The sequence below is a fragment of the Miniopterus natalensis genome, chromosome 8 (genome assembly GCF_054644295.1).
Source record: "Miniopterus natalensis isolate mMinNat1 chromosome 8, mMinNat1.hap1, whole genome shotgun sequence".
Classification (NCBI taxonomy): Eukaryota; Metazoa; Chordata; class Mammalia; order Chiroptera; family Miniopteridae; genus Miniopterus; species Miniopterus natalensis.
In genome coordinates, this window is record NC_142088.1 from 6,236,075 (window position 1) to 6,256,881 (window position 20,807).

Genomic DNA, 20,807 nt, shown 5'->3' on the forward strand with positions numbered 1-20,807 from the left:
TAACTACAGGGACTTGAACAATGTCATCAGGCACGGATTTTTTCTTGTGGCCTGTCTCCTGCCTTCTCTGTGTACCCCGTTACCAGACAAGCTCTTCCCACCAGGAGGCAGTACCCCTTTGGGTTCAAGTTGAGCAACAAAGAGCAAACGTCCCTTCCAGATGCCTCCCAGGAAAGTCTCATCGTGTCCTATTGGCTCTCGTGTGTAAGGTGCCCGTTTCTGAACTAATCACTGTGGCCTGAGGAATGAGGTGTTGAGATTGGCCAGGCCTCGGTCGCACCATCGCCTCCGCAGTTGGAGTAAATTAACTTCGTGAGAATTACTTAGGCTGTGAGTGGGCCAGAAAGTGGCATCCCACTGGGTATGAAACTAAAAGAAGGTTGACTGACGCTTGGTCACAAAAGCAGCACAGATGTTGATTGGGGAAAGGGAGAGTAGAATTGCCCAGGACTCCTTACACAGCACCATCAAAAACATGTTTAAAATCCTGCCTACTTTTCCTGAGAGCTGTCAAAATTGCCTGTGAGCTCCAACAGGGACACTTCAAACTTCTTTTTTCCAAGGTGTCACTTTGCCCACAGAAAGGCTAACTGGTCCTTTCAAGGTGACCCAAATATAAAGTGCAAGAGCCAGCAGTGCAAGCCGCGTTTGTGGGACTCCAATTCCTGTGCCCTTTCCAGTTCTCCCCACGGCCTCCTGGTCCAGCCAACGAAGAGCCAGCGTCCGCAGAAGGCACGTGCCGCTGGGGAGGGATGGGGTTTCCCCTGCAGCTCCCCAAGCTCAGGCACGCTTGTAGAATGATGCCTTCGCCTCGCAGAAGGGACAGCCACGGAGTAGATCTTAACAATGGTGCCTAATGAGCATCTCAGCAAAAAAGGTTTCCTGTAGGAAAAGAACTGATTTTACTTATATTTTTCCACTTCGTATTTTACTTGACTGTTGGCTGTTATGATGATTATTTTTGTTAAGGTTTTTTAGAGTTTTATCCTAAGGCTCTCTTGAGGGTGGTCCAAGGAAGGAAAAGGTAACTGCTGTGCCCTCTTCTCATTTGTTGCTCCCTGGTATGTATGCAGCAGTGTTTTGTTGAAACACAGGCATGGATAGCTGTGTATGTGTGTACATATTTAATAATATCCACAAGATGTAAGGTCCAAGGGAATACCATACGGTAAGTAGGTAGCTTCATGAGAACGCGGTGTCCGACGTGTTTACCCCTGAATCTCGGCACCTAGGTGAGTGCTTAGCACTGAGTAGGTACATAATAAATCACTGTTGGACGGATCAACGCATAAGTGAATGAAGGATGTTATGAATATTTCCTTTCATTTTTCCAATTATATAATTTAATTGTAAAACAGCAACATGAAAAAGCAATAGAGGCATTTGCTGAGGTTAAAAGACAAAGACACGAATAACCAAAGAGAAACTGCTCATAGGTAACAAGCTCTACATTAGCTTGGAAGTAATACTGTACTTTCCTTCCCAAAGGAGCACAGACAGTTCATCAATGGCTAACTGCTCTTGGTGTTCTTAGTACACCACCCAGGTACCTTTTTAAAAAACAACAAATAAAAACCCCCAAGATTTTTTATCTTCTTGAGCTTTCAAATTTTTTTTTGGAAATAAAATAAAAGACTATGCATTTAAATAGTCCTTGATGCTTCTCAAGGTGCTTTCATAATAGTTCATTAAATCACTATGGCTAGTCCCTGAGAATGGAGAAGGGCATTTTTTATCTTTATTTTATAGAATAGGAAACTAAAGTTAGGAGAAGGGAGGTAACTTGTTATGTGGGCTACTGAAAATTTTAAGCTGACCCCCAGTATTGGTCTTTGGTGCCATAATTTCCTGGGACAAAGGGGCCGAGAGGCTGTTCCCTTCCTCACAGGGTCTGTGGGAGCACTAGCTACGCCCTTGGGAATGATTTAAATGTCCCCAGTTAACCCAGCTCAAGTGGCCTCTGCCAATATCTCCATCCTTACTCATGGATTAGCAGGTAAGCAACTTTTACAGGAACAAGGCGGCCAAACTGAGAATGTCTCTGGCCCAGCAGGTATTGGCAATAGTTGACTAAGCCGAGCCTCGGCATTGCCCCGCTACCACAGGACTGCTGGTCTACAGAAACACACGGACTGTGGCACCTACAACGTAATTTAGGCCTTTGGGAGATTTGCTTCAATTTGCAAAATGACCTCCCATCATTAATACAAAGTTTACTTTTCCTTTGGGCAAAGCCAGTTATGGAGCACAGAGGACCACAAGTCTCCCACACGCTCGTGAAAGCCCAGGTGCCTTTTGTTTCAGTGGCCTCGCGGCCTGACTCGGCTCTGCCCCTCTCCCCCACTTGAGCCGCCTTGAATCAAGTCCCCCTTACCTGTTTAACTTGGCCCAGGGCGATTTTTGCTTTGACAGAAGGGAACGGAAACATGTGATACAACTCATCTGCTTTCCCCTAAGTCAAATTTTCCCCTAGGTACCCCGTGTTCCCAAACATCACGTGAATTTGCTTTCAAGCAGTTCATCACCACAAGCCCAGCAGATGTTCCAAATATTGTCAAGGCCCCCCTCCTTCTAACAGAAGAAGCTGGTGGGAGAAGAAAGGTCAGAGCCCATGGTTTTCCCCTCGCTCTTCTAGTAAATGCCATTTTCTCTCCCCGCGTTCAGTGTCCCCGGCGGCCGGACGTGTGCCTGGTGCAGTGCGCGAGGGGGGACAGGCCCCCCAGCGCCAACTGCGTCATCTTTGAGATCAACAAGTTCCTGATCGGCCTGGAGCTGGTGCGGGAGCGGCAGGTGCGCCCGGACACACGCGTCCTGACGGTGGAAGATGACACGAACTGCTCCCTGTCCTCCATCGAGGACGACTTCCTCACGGCGTCGGAGCACTGGGAGGAGGAGAGCGAGGAGGAGCGCAGGCACGGTGAGGCCCCGGGTCACGGGCGCGGGGACCGGGCACCCGGGAACGCCGGCAGGAGCTTTCGGAGGAGGTCCGGGCGCCTCGGTCCCGCTGCCGCACCGGCACCGCAGGGTCCTCGCCGGCTGCGCCCGGAGGGCGGGCAGGGAACACGGCGACGGTGCTGCAGGTGCCCTGAGGTGGCCCCGCCGTCCCCAGGCATGCCTCAGGGCTGCGGAGGAAACCTGTGCGTTTTAAAGGGGGGTCCTCCTGCCTGACGGGAGACGGAGACCATCCTGGGAAGAAAGGGGACGTCCCCGAGGCTTCCGCCAAAGCCACCTGTTTGTGGAAGCCAAGTTGGACGGGCCCGAATCCTAACGAGCCTCTTGGAAGCTGAAAAACCTGGGGCCAGTTACCTATCTTTCCGGGCCCTTGTCTGTAACTTGGAAGGATAGTCGTTCCTGTAGCACTATTATGTTTGAAATGGATGATACGATACGATGATATGATATCTCCATTTCTAACCAAGAAATTACTGTGGAACAGCGAAGAGAAATGTCACTTTATACAGAATCTTAGGAACCCCTAAAGGACACTAAGGAGAAGTGCTCTGACCAATCAGTGTCCTGCTGGTTCCAGGGAGGGACTGGAGACAGGGTTAAAGGGAAGTGTGGAAAATGCGATCTTTTTAAATTTTAAAACCTTGGATGTCATAGACTTTCTCTAAATTATAATCTAATACTGAATAAAAGAGAATATTGAATTAAAAAAATAAATAAAATAAAATTGACGATATGATATATGATATGATATGATATATGATATGATATGATATGATATATGATATGATATTGTCATGGGCTGCTTAAGGATGGAGATGCATCCTGGGAAATGCATTGTCGGGCAAGTCCATCGTCGTGTGAACAGCGCAATGCACTTACACAAACTTCGATGTTATAGCCGACGACACACCCAGGCTGCACGGTGTAGCCGACTGCTCCCGGGCTGTAAGCCTGTGCGGCATGTTATTGCACAAAACAACACAAGATTCAATCAAGCACAAGAGCAGCGGTGCAGCCAGGAGACTTGGTAAGCGCAGGAAGTGTGAGGCGGCTGCAGGTGCAACGGGGCACACTGTTCCGCAGCAAGCTTCTTTATGTAAGCCGAGGGAGTTGTGCCAGACATTGCAATGGCCGCAAAGTCCCTAGGCGATAAGAATCTCTTATTTCCATTATAATCTTATGGGGCCACTGTCGTGTGCGTGGTCCAACATTGGGCAGAATGTCCTTATGTGACATATGACTGTATTACACTATTACCAACGTGAGGACCGAAGGAAGTCTCCCGGGAAAGTGCTTGGTACTCATTAGCTCCTTTCCGTCGGCTCATTAATGGAGCCCAGTGAACACTGGACTCCTTTCCCCGCTCTTAGGCTTAGGAAGGGATACCCCAGACGTTGTTGCCACTGTCCCTGGGGGAAGCCCTGTGCAAACTTCAGAGCAAATTTTTATAACAAGCCCCACAATTGAAGTTGCTCTGAACATCCCTCCTCTTCTCTCTTTACTCACTGGGAAGTTACAAGATGGAGTTTTGGGGTTACTTTGCCCCTGAAGAATGGTGGCCGGCTCTCAGCTCCCCAAGCCTCGTCTCCCACTGTGATGCTTACATTTCTTTTCTGCATTGAAACCCATCAAGTTGGGCAGCATTCCATAGAATGCTGAGACACAGAAGCCTTTATATATTCATTTTTCTTGAAGAAACATTCAAATGCTATTGGGGGGGGGGCAGGGAATACATGATGCTTTAAAGCATTTTTGGAAAATAATTGTTATTTTAGACTCACGAGGACCTGCTATTCAAAAATTAATCGTGGTCTTCATTTTCTCTTCACTAGGTTATGAGAATATAAATGTTCCAGTCAATGCTATGGAAAGTAAAAAGCCAAAGGAAGTTCCTCAGGAGGAATGGAATTACAATAAGGAAAAGTCGCTTTACAATTTGGAAGACAAATACATTAGCAAATATCACACGCCGCTGACTGAAACAGAAGGATCTCTGGCAAAAGTAGTGGAAGACACGGCTTTGCGGAGTCGAGATCCACCAGCTAAGCTATCGGAGCGGGAAGCTGAAGCTGCGGGGGATGAGCAGGCAGCCTCAGGTCATTATTATTCAGAAAAGGGTAAAGGTCCAGTGGAAGAACGGCAGGCACTGTGTATTCCAGGCAATGCTTATTCCTCCAGGGTGGTTCGGGAAGAGGGACCTTCTGCCTGTGGTGCCGTAGGGGAGCAGGGCCGCGGCTCAGACCCAGGAGAGCATGAAGGTGGAACAAACTCTCTTCCTCCCACGCAAGATGGAGAAGCCACCACTGGCGAGTATGCTACGAATTTAGCAGAATCCGTGCTGCAAGATGCCTTCATTAGATTGTCTCAGTCTCAGCCTACACTACCCCAGGAGTCTGCAGCCAGTGTCCCTATAGGAAGCGCTCTGCTCCCCAGTGGCTGTTCCACGAAAGATACCATGGTCCCTCAGTCGTGGAATGAGCTCCCCAAAATCGTCATTGTTCAGAGTCCCGATGGTAGTAACGCTGCCCCTGAGCCAGACATGTCCTCATGGCCGGAGATGGAAGTCTCTTTTGAAACCTCAGGCGTCCCCTCTGGAGAGAATGCCAGCAGACATCCCCAGAGTGCTCTAGAAGTAGCGTTAGCTTGTGCAGCCACTGTGATTGGAACTATTTCCAGTCCACAGGCCACAGAAAGACTGAAAATAGAGCAAGAATCCCTTCTTTCAAAGCGTCCACTGGGAGGCAGTGAGCCACTGCAGACTCAAGCGTCCCAAATACTCAAGGAGCCTTCCATCGGTGAATACTCTTTCCCATCTGCTTTGTGTGGCATGACTCAGGTGGCCAGTGCCGTGGCTGTCTGTGGCCTGGGTGAAACAGGAGAAGAGAAGCACCCTGAGGCCTCAAGTGGAGTCTTGTCTGCAGCTGTGTCTCCTGTAGCAATCTCCCCACTTTTTAATTTAGCAGCAGGGAGGGGCATGGAGCTGGGAAATGAAGCCATCGCAGAGGCATTGGTCAAAGAGGCCACTCTGGTTTTAACAAGGCCTAATACCTACAGTAGCCTTGGAGACCTCATGGAATCAGTGAACAGAAGAATTATGGAAACTGCTTCCAAGCCTCAGACGCTGTGCCCAGAAAATGTCCTTGGAAATGAGCTGGCACAGGCCCTGTCCAATGTCATCCTGAAGCACTGCACTGATGAAGTTCACCAACCAAGTAAAAGCATCGGCCCCAATGGCAGGCATTCATCTGAAACTCTGGACGCCTTCATGGAAAGTACAAGTCAACTGCTCTTTGATGTGATATGCTTCACGTGCAAGAAGATGAGCCATATTGTACAGCACGGTGGCTGTCCCACTATTCTTTCTAAGGAGACCACTGGATGGAGGGAGGCAGAACCAGGCAACCAGCCACCTGATCAGGCTGCCAGTCAAGCATGGACAAGAGCCACTGGATACTCCAGCAGCCATCCACTTATTAATCCACGTAGCACTAGTCTTGTTATCAATGACCTTGTAGATGACATGCTTCCAAAGCAAGACAGCAATGACTCAGCAATGCCAGGTGTCTTCCAGAACCCCACACCCCAATCTGAATTGTCTTGTAGTCCCAGAGTGCCTGATTCTTCGACTGCTAAAATATTCCCCAAGGAAATATATCTGAAAGGAGCCATGGGAAAGGATATAAGAAACCCTCGTCAGACACAGGGTCACGATGAGAATGAATGCAGCACTTCTTCGGAGAGAGAAAGAACACTGGCAGCCACCAAGTACAGCATCGGTTCCCAGGATGCTGAGGACAGCTTCAGTCCTAACACCCAAGAGAAGTACAACTGCGCCTCCCTTCTAAACAGTGAAGTTCAAGTTCATCTGTCTTTGCTAGGGAATGACTTGCCGCTTCCTGCCCAGTCCATGCTGCAGGCAAAACACACAGAGGTGTACAGCATTGCGGACTTTGCTGAAGAATTAGCAGAGACCATTGTCTCCATGGCAACTGAGATCGCAGCGATTTGCCTTGATAACTCAAATGGAAAACAGCCCTGGTTTTGTGCGTGGAAAAGAGAGAATGAGTTTCTGCTCACCCCGAACCCATCCTGCCGATCCTTGAAGAGGAAGGAGAGTCAGGCCAGTGGGGCCACTGTGAGGAAGCACAAGCCACCCCGGCTCAGCGAGATCAAGAGGAAAGCGGATGAGCACCCGGAGCTTAAAGAGAAGCTGATGAACAGGGTCATGGACGAGTCAGTGAACCTTGAGGACACCCCAGATTCTGTCAGTATCTTTGCAAACGAAGTGGCAGCCAAGATCATGAACCTGACAGAGTTCTCCATGGTGGACGGAGTCTGGCAGGCCCAGAGCTTTCCCCGGAATCGGTTACCGAGCGGTGACAGGTGGAACCGGCCAAAGGCCTCCAGCTGTGAAAGCATCGCCGAGGAGGACTCCAGCGCCAGGGCCTACGCCAGCAGCCTGGGCTTAATGAGCACCCTGAGTCAGCCAGTGAGCAGGGCCAGCTCTGTGTCCAAGCAGTCGAGCTGCGAGAGCATCACCGATGAGTTTTCCAGGTTCATGGTGAACCAGATGGAAAATGAAGGGAGGGGATTTGAGTTGCTGCTGGATTACTATGCAGGCAAGAACGCCAGCAGCATTGTGAGCTCAGCTATGCAGCAGGCGTGCAGGAAAAACGGCCACCTCAGTGTAAGGCCAAGCTGCCCCTCCAAGCAGTCCAGCACAGAAAGCATCACCGAGGAGTTCTACAGGTACATGCTGCGGGACATGGAGAGAGAAAGCAGGGGCGACGCCTCCTCCAGGCGAGGCAGCCAGGATTGGGCCGCTGGCTTATTGTCACCTTCTCTGCGATCCCCGCTGTGTTACAGACAGTCATCTATGCCAGATAACCGACCCCTGGGCGCCAGGCTGACGGTGAATGTGCCATACAAGGCCAACTCTTTAGATGGCTTCTCTCAAAACAGCCAGCGAGACTTCCTGAGCACACAGCCAGTGGGCAGCGCCTCCTCCACGGGGCTCTGCAAGTCCGATTCCTGCTTGTATCGCAGAGGTGGCACCGACCACATCACGGCCATGTTAATTCACGAGACTTGGGCAAACTCAATCGAGGCTCTCATGCGGAAAAACAAAATTATAGCGGATGATGCCCAGGCTGATGCTGAGCCCGTTTCTGGTGGCTGTCCGGGGCAAGTGGACAAGTGCGCAAGCAGATCAGCTTCGAGCAGAGGGCAGAGTGGGCCAGCTCTTCTTGTCCAGAAGTCTGTTGGTTACCAGAGGAAAGACTCTGTCACCGAAAGCCAACATCCCCCAGTGCCCTCTCCAAGCAAAGCTGCTCCTCTTTGTTTAGATCCCGAAAGGGAAACTTCCCTGTGCCGTGATGGTGTCCCTATAAGCCACACCAGGCCATCCCTCTGTTCAAGGGAAGTGCCTTTAATTCAGATTGAAACAGATCAGAGAGAAGCGTGTGTGGACGAACCTGAACACATCCTTTCCCTAGAAGAAGCAGAGGTACATTTGAAAGAAGAAGAAGTCCCAGAAGTGGTGAAGGTTGGAGATGCTGAGAGGAGTGCCTGTCAAAACCGTGGGTGAGTGAATGATCTGTGAGGCTCGCTAAGAGTGCCTGGGACTGGACTTGCATCTATTAGTGTTTATTCTAAATCTTAGGGACTTTATTGATGCAAGAACTGAATGTCTGAGGCAATAAATCACCTTTATGGGTTAAGATGCACTTATAGGAATAGAAAGATGGAAGTAATTTTTTAAATTTCTGAAACAAATTGGATTCATTTACATAATAGAAGACCTAGGGTATCAATCTACCCATTAAAATTAATCACCCATAGTATTAAAATTCATCTGTGGCAATTTCCAAGCAAAAAAAAAGTATGTCAACTAATCTAAAATTTTCATTTAAATAAACTTTAAAATTGGAAAATGACATTAAATATTTTGATATCATTTTTCTCTAGGGCCCCTCCTTTCAAGTTTTTCTTTTTTGCCTTGTTCTGATGGTCTTTGCAAGGACACCATGTCCTCCAACTGCTGGCCCTTTAGGTGCATGGTAGAGTCATGGCAGCTTTAAGGGCGAAACAACAGTAGAGTATTGTTATTTCAGTGTCTCTTTCAGAAAATTGTAGTGTAGGTGACAATGCATTTTGAATTTGAGGCAAAGTAATGATTTCTCTCAGGCTGCTTAACAGGGTCCCTTCCTTTTACAACTCCCATTTTCCATAGAAAATTCGTAAGATTCTTGAATAAGAGACGATTGTATCATTTTTAATTACTTTGATCTATAGATAAAGTTAAACAAAATAGAAGAAAACAAAAACAAAAATTAAGTTATATCTTACGGAGAACATAGAGTGAGAAATAGCCTGCATAGCTTTTCAGAGACATGTGCTTATTTTACAAAGAACCTGTGATAGAGAAATAGACAAATTCACTATTATAGTTGGAAATTTCACATTCTTCTCTCAGTAACTGATAGAATAATAGAAAGTCAGTAAGGATATACAAAACTTGAGCAACATCAATGTTTCTTCCTCTCTCTCTCTCCCTTTCCTCTTTCCTTCTCTTTCCCTCTCTGAGGTCAATAAAAAAAATATAATACGTCACAAGGGAAATTAGAATAAATTTTGAATTGAATGAAAATTACAACACAACACATCAAAATGTGTGGAATGCAGCTAATGTAGTACTTGGGGGAAAATTAATACCTTTGAATGTTTTTTAAAAAAACGTTATCTAACATAAATGATCTAAATTTTCACCTTAAGCTAAAAAATGGATGATCAAATTGAACCCAAAGTAATATAAGAAAAAAATAATAAAAATAAGAGCAGAAATTGATGATGACAACAATCAAGTAGAGAATATTGATGAAAACAAAAGCTCTTTCAGCCCAGAGGTTGGCAAATAAGTACATGTGTATGCATGTAAAGCTAAATTAAAATGTTTAAGATTGTAATGTTAAATTGTCATAATTTTCCCCTTCAATGAACTTTTTCCAGTAATAAACAACTGTAGGGCTTATTGGAAAGAACGCTTTTATTGTAGTTATATATTTATTTTTATAGTTACCGTCTACCTATACCAAGTGATTCCTTTTTTCCACTTATAGCAATTACTCAACATTTCTTTTTAAAATAAGCATATATATGTTATATAAAGTAAATTAATTTAAATAAATTTTATTCTTATAATACAGAGGGAATGCAGATATGGCAAAAATCAGGACAGTGGTTTGCAAACAAATGAAGTTAGGGGAACACTGAGCTAGATGATCACTAACTCAGAAATTCTACAATCTAATTCGCTATCACATCAAGTTCAATCTTCTAAAGCTCTGTGTGTGAAGTAGAAAAAAGCCAAATGTGTACATCTGCATAACACATCGGTGCATTATTCATAAATAAACAAGCAGAGCTATAAATTCTCTCAGAAGAAAATGAGAACTCGTGTTTGTGATGACCATTAGTCATTCCGAATTCCCCAGTTATGTGACATGGAATATGAGGTTTACTGTAAAATAGAGCATGAACTTGAGGTAAAAGAAAATACAATGACAGACTCATTTGTAACCTGAATATTCAATGTCAATCACTGAGATGTAACTTCTGCTTTAGTAAGAAATATCCTGGAATGAATTTTTCTAATAATATAAGGTCTTAATTTAGTAAAAAAAAAAAAAGAAAAGTAGCCTAGGAAATTACTTTTTAACGAAATAAACAAATAGTTTTGGAGCTGTCTTCTTTGTGCCCAGTACTTGGCTCATTTCCACTTTTTGTGGATATGTATATTGTTTCCATTTGTTATCAATGAACTTTTCTTTCATTTGAATATAACTAAATTCATTTAATGTCTCTTTGGCTGCATCAATTTTTCTCCTTCCTCCCTACTCAATTTGGAATAATATCAACATTTTTGAAAGTAAAATAAGCTTATTAAGAATCTCTTTTCACCAAATGTTAGCAGCACGGCATGCTAGAAACAGCCACACCACAATACCTGTCCAGAATGCTGTCAGGAAGGATCTTAGGAGTGAGGATCCCGGCACTCAGCTAAGTGCACTAATGATCTTCGTTTTCTAATTTATATGTTGCAAAACCCTAGTGAGATGGGTATTGTTAATTCTCTTAGAGAGGCTGAATAGGTGATAGGTGGTGGAAGGGTCAGGGTCAGGGTTAGGGTTATGGTTAGGGAACCTACAGCAGTCAGACTGCAGGAACAGTACTCAAAGCACCCTGTCTCCAGCATTTGGTCAGAGGAAGCAACCGGGCAAAGACCAAGAGGCAGGAAACCCTGGCATGTGTGAGAAACAACAGATGGTTTCGTCTGCTTAGTAATGACTAGGGTGGAGGTAGGCTTGGGAAGGCCATGAAGGACTGAGTTTAGCTTCAGGGAGTTCTTGTAGGTTTTTGATGAGGACCGTCAAAGATATGTCTTGGGAACATCAATTCAGTAGCAGTGTGTAGAAGGTTATGAAAGAGGAGGAACAGTTGGGGTTCTCCAGTTTGGAGGCTACACTCCAGCCAAAGAGTAATGGTGGGTGCAATGCCCACCAGTCTCAAAATTCGAAATCTAATGTCGGGTACCAACTTGTTGGACCCCACTGGGCTTTGCATCCTAATCTACAGGAAACCTATAACGTTTCTTCCAAATCTAAAATTGTAGCAATTTAAAAGGACCTAAATTAAGATGATGTAATGAGCATAGAGACAGAGATAAGTATGTGAGAGATACTTTGGAGATGGAACCGAAAAAATACAGCAACTGATTAAATGCAAAGGGCTGAATGCAGAAGAAGGCAAGATTTTAGGCCCACGCACTCAGAAAGATCAACGGAAATAAGAAACACAGGAAGATGACGCGGGGCCCTTAGAGACACTGATTCTGAGATGTTAGTGAGACAGATTGGATATAGTCAGAAGACCCGCTGAATAAGCCCCGGAATCAGGAAGAGAGGCCCTGGCTGGAGTTCAGACTTGGAAGCTGTTTTCACAGGCAGAAGAGACGAGGTTACTTAGGGACAAACTGGAAAGGAGGGCTGTGAACAATCAGGCCTGGCTGCAGTGACACTTAATGGAGAAACAGAGAACCAAGTTCCAAGCAAAAAGCATCCAGACAGGTGGGGCTCCCAGAGAGACCAGGGAGGTAAGGCTTCAAGGAGTCAAGTCTGTCAGATCAAGGGTTAAATGCTCTGGAGAGCTTACTCAATCTAGAAAGCACTAATCCAGAAAAGTGGTGCTGACATAAATTACAAGTTTTAAGGGGAGGGGATGGTGTAAGAATGTGTCTGCAAGTGCAAAACGTGTTTAGAGGTTTCTCAGCAAAATGACTTTGGAAACCACCAGACCTGGGGTGGGTATTTTTCCCCAGCATGGTCCACCTACCACTTGCATTAGAATCACCAGGGGTGGTTTTGAAAAGGCAGGTTTCTGGGCCTCTCTGTAGAAACACTGAATCATAATCTCTGGGGAGGATGCTCTGGGTATCTCCATTTCAAACACCACTGTCCTTCAGTAATTCTTATGTATGCAGACCAGGGTACTTCTAGGTGTTTTTGAAATGAATGGAGGGAGTTCAAAGAAAGAGATCATGTGAAGAGATGGGGAAGCTGATGGAGAGTTATCCTGAAAAGGCAAAATGGGACTTAGGGCACCAACAGAAGTATTGGCCTAAAAGAAAGACTACACCTGTGTCCAAGGACTTCCTGCCCAGGGTGGCAGAGATCCATGCTCAGCAGCAGGTCCCATGAAAAGTTCAGTCTTGTGCTCCCACCCTTAGTAATAACATCTTACCATCTACAGTGACAACCTTGATGGCAAGGATGTACCAGAGGCTGAAGTCTCCACAGAAGGCAGAGCCTCCGATGAGGTCCCCCACCCTCTCTGCAGCAGTGGGGAGAGCACAGACAGCTGGTCCCAGCTGGTCAACGAGGAGGACAACCCAGACGACACAAGTAGCTTTCTGCAGTTCAGTGAGCGATCCATGAGGTACCTGCTCTTCACTTGACTTTCCGGGGAAACAGGTCTCAACACATATTTCAGAAATGCATTTTAAATGGTTCTCTGCAAAGGGTCCCTAATAGAGAGTGTAAAAAAGAAAGCTCCCACTAGGTCAAGTCGCCTGCCTGTCATGATTTGTGCTGAGAGGTATCTTAATGTCCAATTATGGCTTCAATTGCCTCGGCCAAGATTAAGAGTCAGCTGTGTTCCCTTTTCTGCAAGCCCCAGCTAAAGCATTTGCTGATGACAACTGTAAATTTCTTAATAACAGCTGCTATTGCACCTGGTGTGTTTGATACTTTCTTTCTGGTTCATTTGTATTTCAGATGCAACCCGGGCTGGGTTTACATGAGGCAAGTGTTTCCACACTGTGTTGTGTTGTTTGGCCTGACTGTTCCTCGTTTTCTCTACCCTGCCCTCTATTATTGCTCTGGAAAAACCAGAGAGGATCTAATGAGAGGTCATATCTGATCGGACCCCAGCCCAGTCAGCAGATACAAACTAGAAACTATCCCTCTATGAGGTAAAACATGAAAAGAACCTCCACATTTCAGCCTGAAATCTTGACTGATGCTGGAGGCTTTCCAGAGAGTCCAGTTGAAAGGTGGATTCAGATACATCTGCCTGTCTGCCTCCTTGAAAGTTTTATTTCTGTTCGGTCTGTTCAGTCTGTTCGGTCTTAGGGAAATTTCGCAATGTTGAACAACTTGTCTAAAATTCGAACAGCAAGGTGGATACAAAAGGCAAAGAGAATTTGAATCACTGGACTTAGGAGAAGTTAATAGGCTTAATTATTTTCAGTGCCAGGTCTGAGTCATCAGATTTTAATCAGTGAATGTATTCAGCACCCCACTCGAAACCCAAGACAGGAATTTGAAGTGGAGGGAGTCTAGTTGGTTACTCATGGTGCTCCTGAGGGAAGATTGTCCCCTTATGACACACCAACTCTCACCCTTTGGAAACCTTACTTGGAAGAGATGCTATTGGAAAATAGAGAAGGTGTGAGGAAACTTAGTGGGTTTGGTGAAATTGGATGCATTTCCTTTTGCAAGTACAGACAGAACCTAAAAATTAGCTCACTCTACAGTTTCAGTAAATAAGTTTCAGGCTAGTAACTTGGCCATATGTTGACTGTGCAACCTATGACGGTGAGGCAATACGTGATCCCCCTTCTCCACGATGCTTAAGGTAGCAGATGTTTCTGCTTCTCAAAGACTTTAAGATAAAGGAGCTGTAAAACTTGGCATTCCTCAACTTTGTACTTGTGAATTCTGTAGTTCCATTAAAAAAAAACAAAAAACCACAAACAAACAATGAACCAGGTGCACATCCTGTGGAATGCCCCTCAGAAAACTCCCCTGAATCGCAAAGGGAAAATGTGAGTCCGCTGGTTTCTATCAAAAGCAAGCAGATAAGCATTTCAATCTCTCTCTCAAGCAGCATTCACAGAAGTACCTTAGTCTCTGTGGGCCTTCTGCTAATAGACAAACATCTTCACTGCAACTAGAGTGAGGAAGAAAAAAGTCATGTTGATTGTCACCTACTAGGGGTGATCTACCTGGTACAACACCACTGCAGCAATTAGAAAACATTGATGGTGGTTGGCTTGAACCAAAAATGCCTTTTGTTGCGTGTTCCTCTAATTGGGTCAGAAATAAATATCAATTTAGGAGTCCTAGACACAAAGAAATATTCTTCTGGGGACTAAAAGAAGGACCCCTGAGGACAGTAGATGATCAGTGTCAGTGGTGTGGCCAGGTGTAAACTTGGCATTAATATGTAAACTTTTGCTTTATCAGCAATGGCAACAGTAGTGCCACTAGCAGTCTTGGCATTACGGACCTGGACATTTATCAGGAAAGCATGCCATCTTCTCCCATGATTAAGTAAGTAGCCACGGAGGTGCAGTGACTGAGACCACCACTCCAATTCCATCTGGCAATCCATTGTGATCATTGAGGTTGTGCCCAGCCACTGATTCCATGATGTCTGTGCTGCCGTGGTTCCCAGGCATGTGTGTCCCATGTCGCTGGAGCAAGGACTCAAGCCTAGAATAGCCCCAGCCTCCCATCACCTCCTTTCTGGGTTTCATATCTGCCCTCTATGATACAGTCATTTCCAATAAAGGTCATCCATATAATTAGACGTTGATGTCATTTTACCCAATTGGACACAGAGAAGCAAAAATCCATTTAAATTGTGCCATGCCAACCAACGTGTGATGCCAGCCAAGTGGGATGGCTTCTCCTTTACTTGTAGACACCTGGGATTATCACTTCTAAATGTGCCGAACACCAAATGGTGCCATGATGGAGCTGTGTCATTCCCACACAGTAACTCTGCCCCCTACACCAGGAGGACCTTCCAAAAGAGCAAAGGGAAAAAGCACTAAGAGAAGCACAATATGTGTGACATAAAATATGGTACAAAAAGGGAGAACAACCTGAGGGCAGGACCACATCTAGAATCGTGATGCTTCTGGAAAATTAAATGAATTGATATCTATTTTTTGACCATGATGACTTAGCTTATTATTTGGATATATCTGAAGTTAACAACAAAAAAATATGAAAATAAAGTTATAGGACAAAATTTGCTCTCTGATCTGACCTATTTGCTCGGTTACTTTCTATAGCTAAAGCATTTCTGCTTTACTGTGTAACCAAGTATCCTGCCTCTGGGTTTGTTTTGTTTTGCTTTTTAAAAGGAGAACAAAGAAACAAAACAAATAAAAAACCTACTTTGGGCTCGATTTATCTTTTCCTTCAGGAAACATTTGTTTAGCTACTTCATCTTTCCCCCTGGTATGAGCCTTCAGCCCCACAGACTGTATGAATTCAGGGAGAGCCAAGACCACCACCACCCACAGCACCATCATATAGCTCTGTAAGAGCAGAAACTGAACCCACCACCTGTCATTTCACCTAATGTCACTCGCATAGAGATCTAGCAGGAAATCTAGTCCCGTGGGGAACTGGCCATCCTTCTTCTACGTGTTCATGTAAGAAAAACTAGGCTCTCTCAGCATTAGGAATAAAATGGAATTTATCAGCCAGATTTTAGCAGTAACATAAAATATAAGGGAGGATCTTCTCTCATAAAAAGACACCTTTTTAAGAGCCCCTGTACTTTAATTTTTAGACAGAACAAAATTACAGGACAACCAATGGCTTCCCAAAATGGTCACTTCCTTTTCATTGTTGGGCCATCTGCTCTTCTTTGGGAAGCCTTTGCTGAGCCTCCCACTGTATTCAGGGCTCCCTAAGAAGTACTCACTATACAAAAACGTCTCGAACAGTGACCACTTCTGTATCTCACGAAACACCCACCTCAGTCATGAATCTTAGTTCTAAGCCACCTCCGGCTTACTCCATTCTCCCAAAAAAAGAGAAAAAAAGTGTCAACTAATTGAGATAGTTGGTTGCACAATTTAACTCCTGTAGTTCATTGATTGTCTTTTCCCTTATTTCAGACCAGAGAACCATATCCATGTAGAAAAAATAGTTTCCTGGGCTAAAATGCAAATTTATGCTAGTATCAGAGTATAGGGAAAAAATTGTTGTGTCAAGATGGAAACAGTGATCCTTTAAACGGAGGTAAAATAGGGAAGAAGGCGCATGCCCAGGGGGACCTGGTTAGCATCCCCTCCTGGACGGGGGAGCCCCGGAGGCCGATGGAGGGTGCGTCTCTCAGGTCTCCCCGCAGGCAGCCCCTCAACGCCAGGCAGCTCCTCGGGCCGCCTGCTCTCAGGCGGTGCTTATTGAAGACCCCGCCGTCCTGCCTCACAGCCACCCTGGCATGCTCTAGCCTGGCTTCAGCATGCGCTCCGAGGCCTTTCGCTCAGCCGCCCCAGCGGCCACCCTCCCCGGCGGCTGCCCGGCCCTCGTGTTCCCGACCCTGTGCTGCTGTTTCCTCCACAGCGAACTGGCAGGAGGCGAGGAGGCCCCGGAGGAGCGGCGGGAGAGCAGAGCGGGTAAGCAGGCGCCCTTCCCGGGCCCCCGCGGCCCCCGGGCGCATGGTGAGGCCGCCTGTCTGTGTGCAGGGCCCACCTGTGCCGCTGGAGCAGCTGCGGGGACAGCCGGCCGCCCCGGGAGCCTGCTGGTCCTCAACTTCGACCTGGAGCCCGAGTGCCCGGACGCCGAGCTGCGGGCCACCCTGCAGTGGATCGCGGCCTCCGAGCTCGGGATCCCCACCATCTACTTCAAGAAGTCGCAGCAAAGCAGGATGGAAAAGGTACCGTGTTCCCAGCCGGGGCCCCGGGGGCCCGGTCAGCCCCCCGGAAACCGGCACAGCCCTGTTAGCATGGGTTTCAGCTGTGTGCTGACTTCGCAGCTTGATGATGACCAGACCTCTGAAGACTCCCACCCGCCAGGGCGATCACGGCTCCTTTCTCATTGACCTCAGGTTGTCTCAGCTAGGTGGTGGCGACGAGAAAGTAAATTGAGGGGATGGGGGCTTTTTCCAAGAGTCCGTTTTTTTAAATGTGACTTGCTCTGAAACAAACCTCTTCATAGCACTCATTCCAATACAAGGTGGAAGGAAAGGCTTGACCTATGCTGGAAACCGAAGGGCGGCCACCCTGCCTTGATATTTCTTTGTCCCCAACTGGTTGTCAGCTCTTAGAGAGAATGCCTGTCCTTGCTCATAACTATTCTCAGCGTTATCAAGAAAAACATTAAACAGTGATTCAATCCATTCCATACTCAATCCATTCAATCTTCGCATATTTGGGGGGAGGGGGTGGTTAAGATTCTCTGCACACAGTGGCTTCTCTAGAAATGGGCCCCGTTTGTTGTCTGTGACAGAGCTGGTTACATAAAGCAAATCCTTAAGCAGGATTTTGACCTTTTAAAATCAATAGTGCATTTGGAGACCTCATTCTGACTGTTTTTAATTAGCCGGGGGTTAAGTGGCCATGGATAAGTGGCGTTGAAGAGAGACTGTGGCCGCCCACTGAGGAGGCTGGGCCACGAAAGTGCAGCTCTGTCTCCTTAGCTTCCCATCGGCCTGGAGGTCAAAGCAACATCTCTGTTCACTTCAAAAGTGTCACTTCCCACTGTCACTTCAGCATTAAACACCATTCAGAAAAGCATACCCTTAGTCCCTATTTGTGTGAATCCTGAAATTTTTTGGATAAGTTAATTTAGCCAACATGTCTCCCTTATGGTATTCCCAACTTATTGAGCCTCCTGCCTTGTGAAAATACAGGCACAGACTAAAGGGCAGAGGAGATCATGAATACACACCGAAGCAGCTCATGTTCCCCACCACTGACCCTGGAGTTGGCGGGTACATAAAGTGAGCTTAAAACTAATTCCAGCCCTATTTCAACTGAAGTGGCAAATTCCAAACATTCTGGGTGCCCGATGTACTGGGACTGCTCTCTGATCAATGATTCCTTCATTTTCAAGCTTCCATTGTGCTCTGTCCATTTCTTAAAATGCTAAGTCTACTTAAAAGTCATACATTCAGAATATTTATTAAACATTCATTGGGTGCGTACAAGATACCGGGCACTGTTCTAGGTTCTAGGGATACAGACAACAAAAGAGATAACATTTCCCACCCTCTCGGGGTTTACATTCTAGCTCCAGGAGAAACAAAGGCAGGGAGAACAGAAAGGAAGAGAGGCTCAGGTTGTAAAGAGCAACCTTGAAATATGAAGGAAACTTATTCTGGGCAAGGGAAATGAGAAACACACTGAAGTTGTAAATTTTACACCAAGACCGTGAGCCAAGTGTCCTGAATCACCTGGGACATTTATTTACAATTCACATCTCTAGGCCACTTCCAGGAGTGAGACCTAAAAATAAGCATTTTAAACAGCTTCCCTCAAGGGCGGTGATTCTGGTGAGCAGAGAAGTTTGAGACGATCTTCCATAGGCAATATCCTGAAGGAGAGGCAGAGTTCGAGGTGCTTTTAGGCCTGCTAAATTCCAGGGCAAAGACTGCTGAGAATCCTAACACCTGATCTAAAACAGTTTGTAAATCTAACTCACAATGACCTTGATATCAGTTCAGCTGAACCCACTTTATTCAGAAGAAAGACGCATGAAAGCAAATGGTTAAAAAGAAATGACACCAATTGGCTAATTGTTTTTGCTTTTTGGATCCAAAGCATCAATGATCTCTTTTCTCCTGTTTAAATTCAACGAGCCCCTGTGAGCTGGCGTGAGCCATCGGCCAGCCTCCCAGGAAGCCAAGCGCCTTTCTCATTCGTATGCCTGCTTCCAGAATTGTTTCCTTTACTTGGAAGCAGTGCATAGAACAGAGGAAAGAAAGGAAGCCGATGTTTGCGTACCCTCCCAAAAAGGAGGGGTCAAAAAAGGAGCCCCGACTCTTAATTTCTTATCCCATTCCACACGCAAAGTGGCGGAAGCAGAGTGACAGAGAAAACGCTGATGACATCGACTGTTAACCTAACTTTCTCAAAAACGCGACCCTTAAAGTCCCAGGGGAAGATGTGCACAGCAAAGGAAGGGAAAACAAGGAGCATTCGGTGCTGTCTCAGTCAGCTTGAGCTGCTATCACGAAATACCACAGACTGAGTGGCTTGGACAGCAGTCTTTGATTTCTCAGCTGTGGAGGCTGGGAAGTCCAAGATCGAGGTGCCAGCAGACTTAGTTGCTGGCGAGGACCCTCTTCCTAGCGGTGCCCTCACACAGCAGAGAGAGAAGGCTCTGGTGTCTTCCTTGTCTTAGAACAGCGTGAGTCCTGCCATGGGAGTCCCATCCTCAAGACCTTATCAAAACCAATTTATATCTCAAAGGCCTCACCTCCAAATACTGTCACACTGGGGGGTTAAGGCTTCAATATATGTATTTGGGGGTGGGATACATGCAGTCCATAATAGACACTGTCTCTTCACTTATAAATGTAAGAAATTCTTGAACTGAACCCTTTAGTGGTGGTTCTGAAACTCAGCGTATGCTAGACTCACCTGGGGAGCTTTTAGAGACCCTGATGCTTTGGCCACTTAAATCAGAATCTCCTCCTGGGATAAAACCCAGGAATCAAAGATTTTCCAAAGGTCCCTGATGGTTCCAGTGTGCAGTCAAGGCTGAAAACTACAGCTAAACAGGCCATAATTGCAGGAGCGCTGTAAAGACCAGCTCCTTGGTGCGTAATGAAACGGAGTTGTGCCTTGGAGCAAAAGATGGTAGCTGCTTTCAGAAATCTATATTGAATGTTCCAAAAACAACCCACATAGTGTGCAACAGATTCCACCATATGATCTGGTAAACAATCTAATTTAGTAAATGCACCTGAGAATGTAAAAGCCACCTGCCACATGATGCTTTTCTTCAAATGCATCTACCAATGATATACCATCTCAGGATGCAAATTCACCTAGTCTCCTAAGACAAAAACATTTGCTCAGGGAAATGCCAACTGTGGCATATATGAAGGGAATCTAATTATTATTGATTCTGAAATGGCAGGAAAAGAACAATTTTGACTTTTTTTTCAATTAATTAGAAAGAAAAACCCAAATCCCTGACATATGAAAGCTGATTATGAAATTACCAAGGCAATAACATTGACAGGCACAGTAAAATATCTAGGACCAGCTGCTATTTTTAAAAGGCTATGGTAATGAGCTGGAAATGTCCTTTCCTGGTTTCTTCACCAAAAAAAAAGCTTCATTTTTATCTGGAAGTTTTTGTAAAGGAAGGAAGAAAAGACAGCATAAGGCCTTCCTGCTCCTCAGGCCCGCAGATGTTTCAAGGCCTGGATGTCTGTGATTATGTCATCACTGCCTCAGAGCAGGGTATATTTAGTGGGACCACAGCATTTTTAAAAACTGTATTATTGGGATATCGGCCTGGATTTAGAAATCATGAGTAGAT

The 20,807-nt window shown here is 45.8% G+C and overlaps 1 protein-coding gene across 1 annotated transcript in view; it reads left to right on the forward strand.

Moving 5' to 3' along the window:
- SPHKAP (SPHK1 interactor, AKAP domain containing) overlaps nucleotides 1–20,807 on the forward strand; it is a 62,271-nt gene that overhangs the window by 36,105 nt on the left and 5,359 nt on the right. The window contains exons 5-10 of the mRNA XM_087819967.1: nucleotides 2,665–2,917; nucleotides 4,785–8,535; nucleotides 12,760–12,945; nucleotides 13,284–13,310; nucleotides 14,757–14,843; nucleotides 16,878–17,190. Of these exons, the coding sequence (XP_087676093.1) occupies nucleotides 2,665–2,917; nucleotides 4,785–8,535; nucleotides 12,760–12,945; nucleotides 13,284–13,310; nucleotides 14,757–14,843; nucleotides 16,878–17,190 (4,617 nt within the window). The remainder of the gene's footprint in view (nucleotides 1–2,664; nucleotides 2,918–4,784; nucleotides 8,536–12,759; nucleotides 12,946–13,283; nucleotides 13,311–14,756; nucleotides 14,844–16,877; nucleotides 17,191–20,807) is intronic.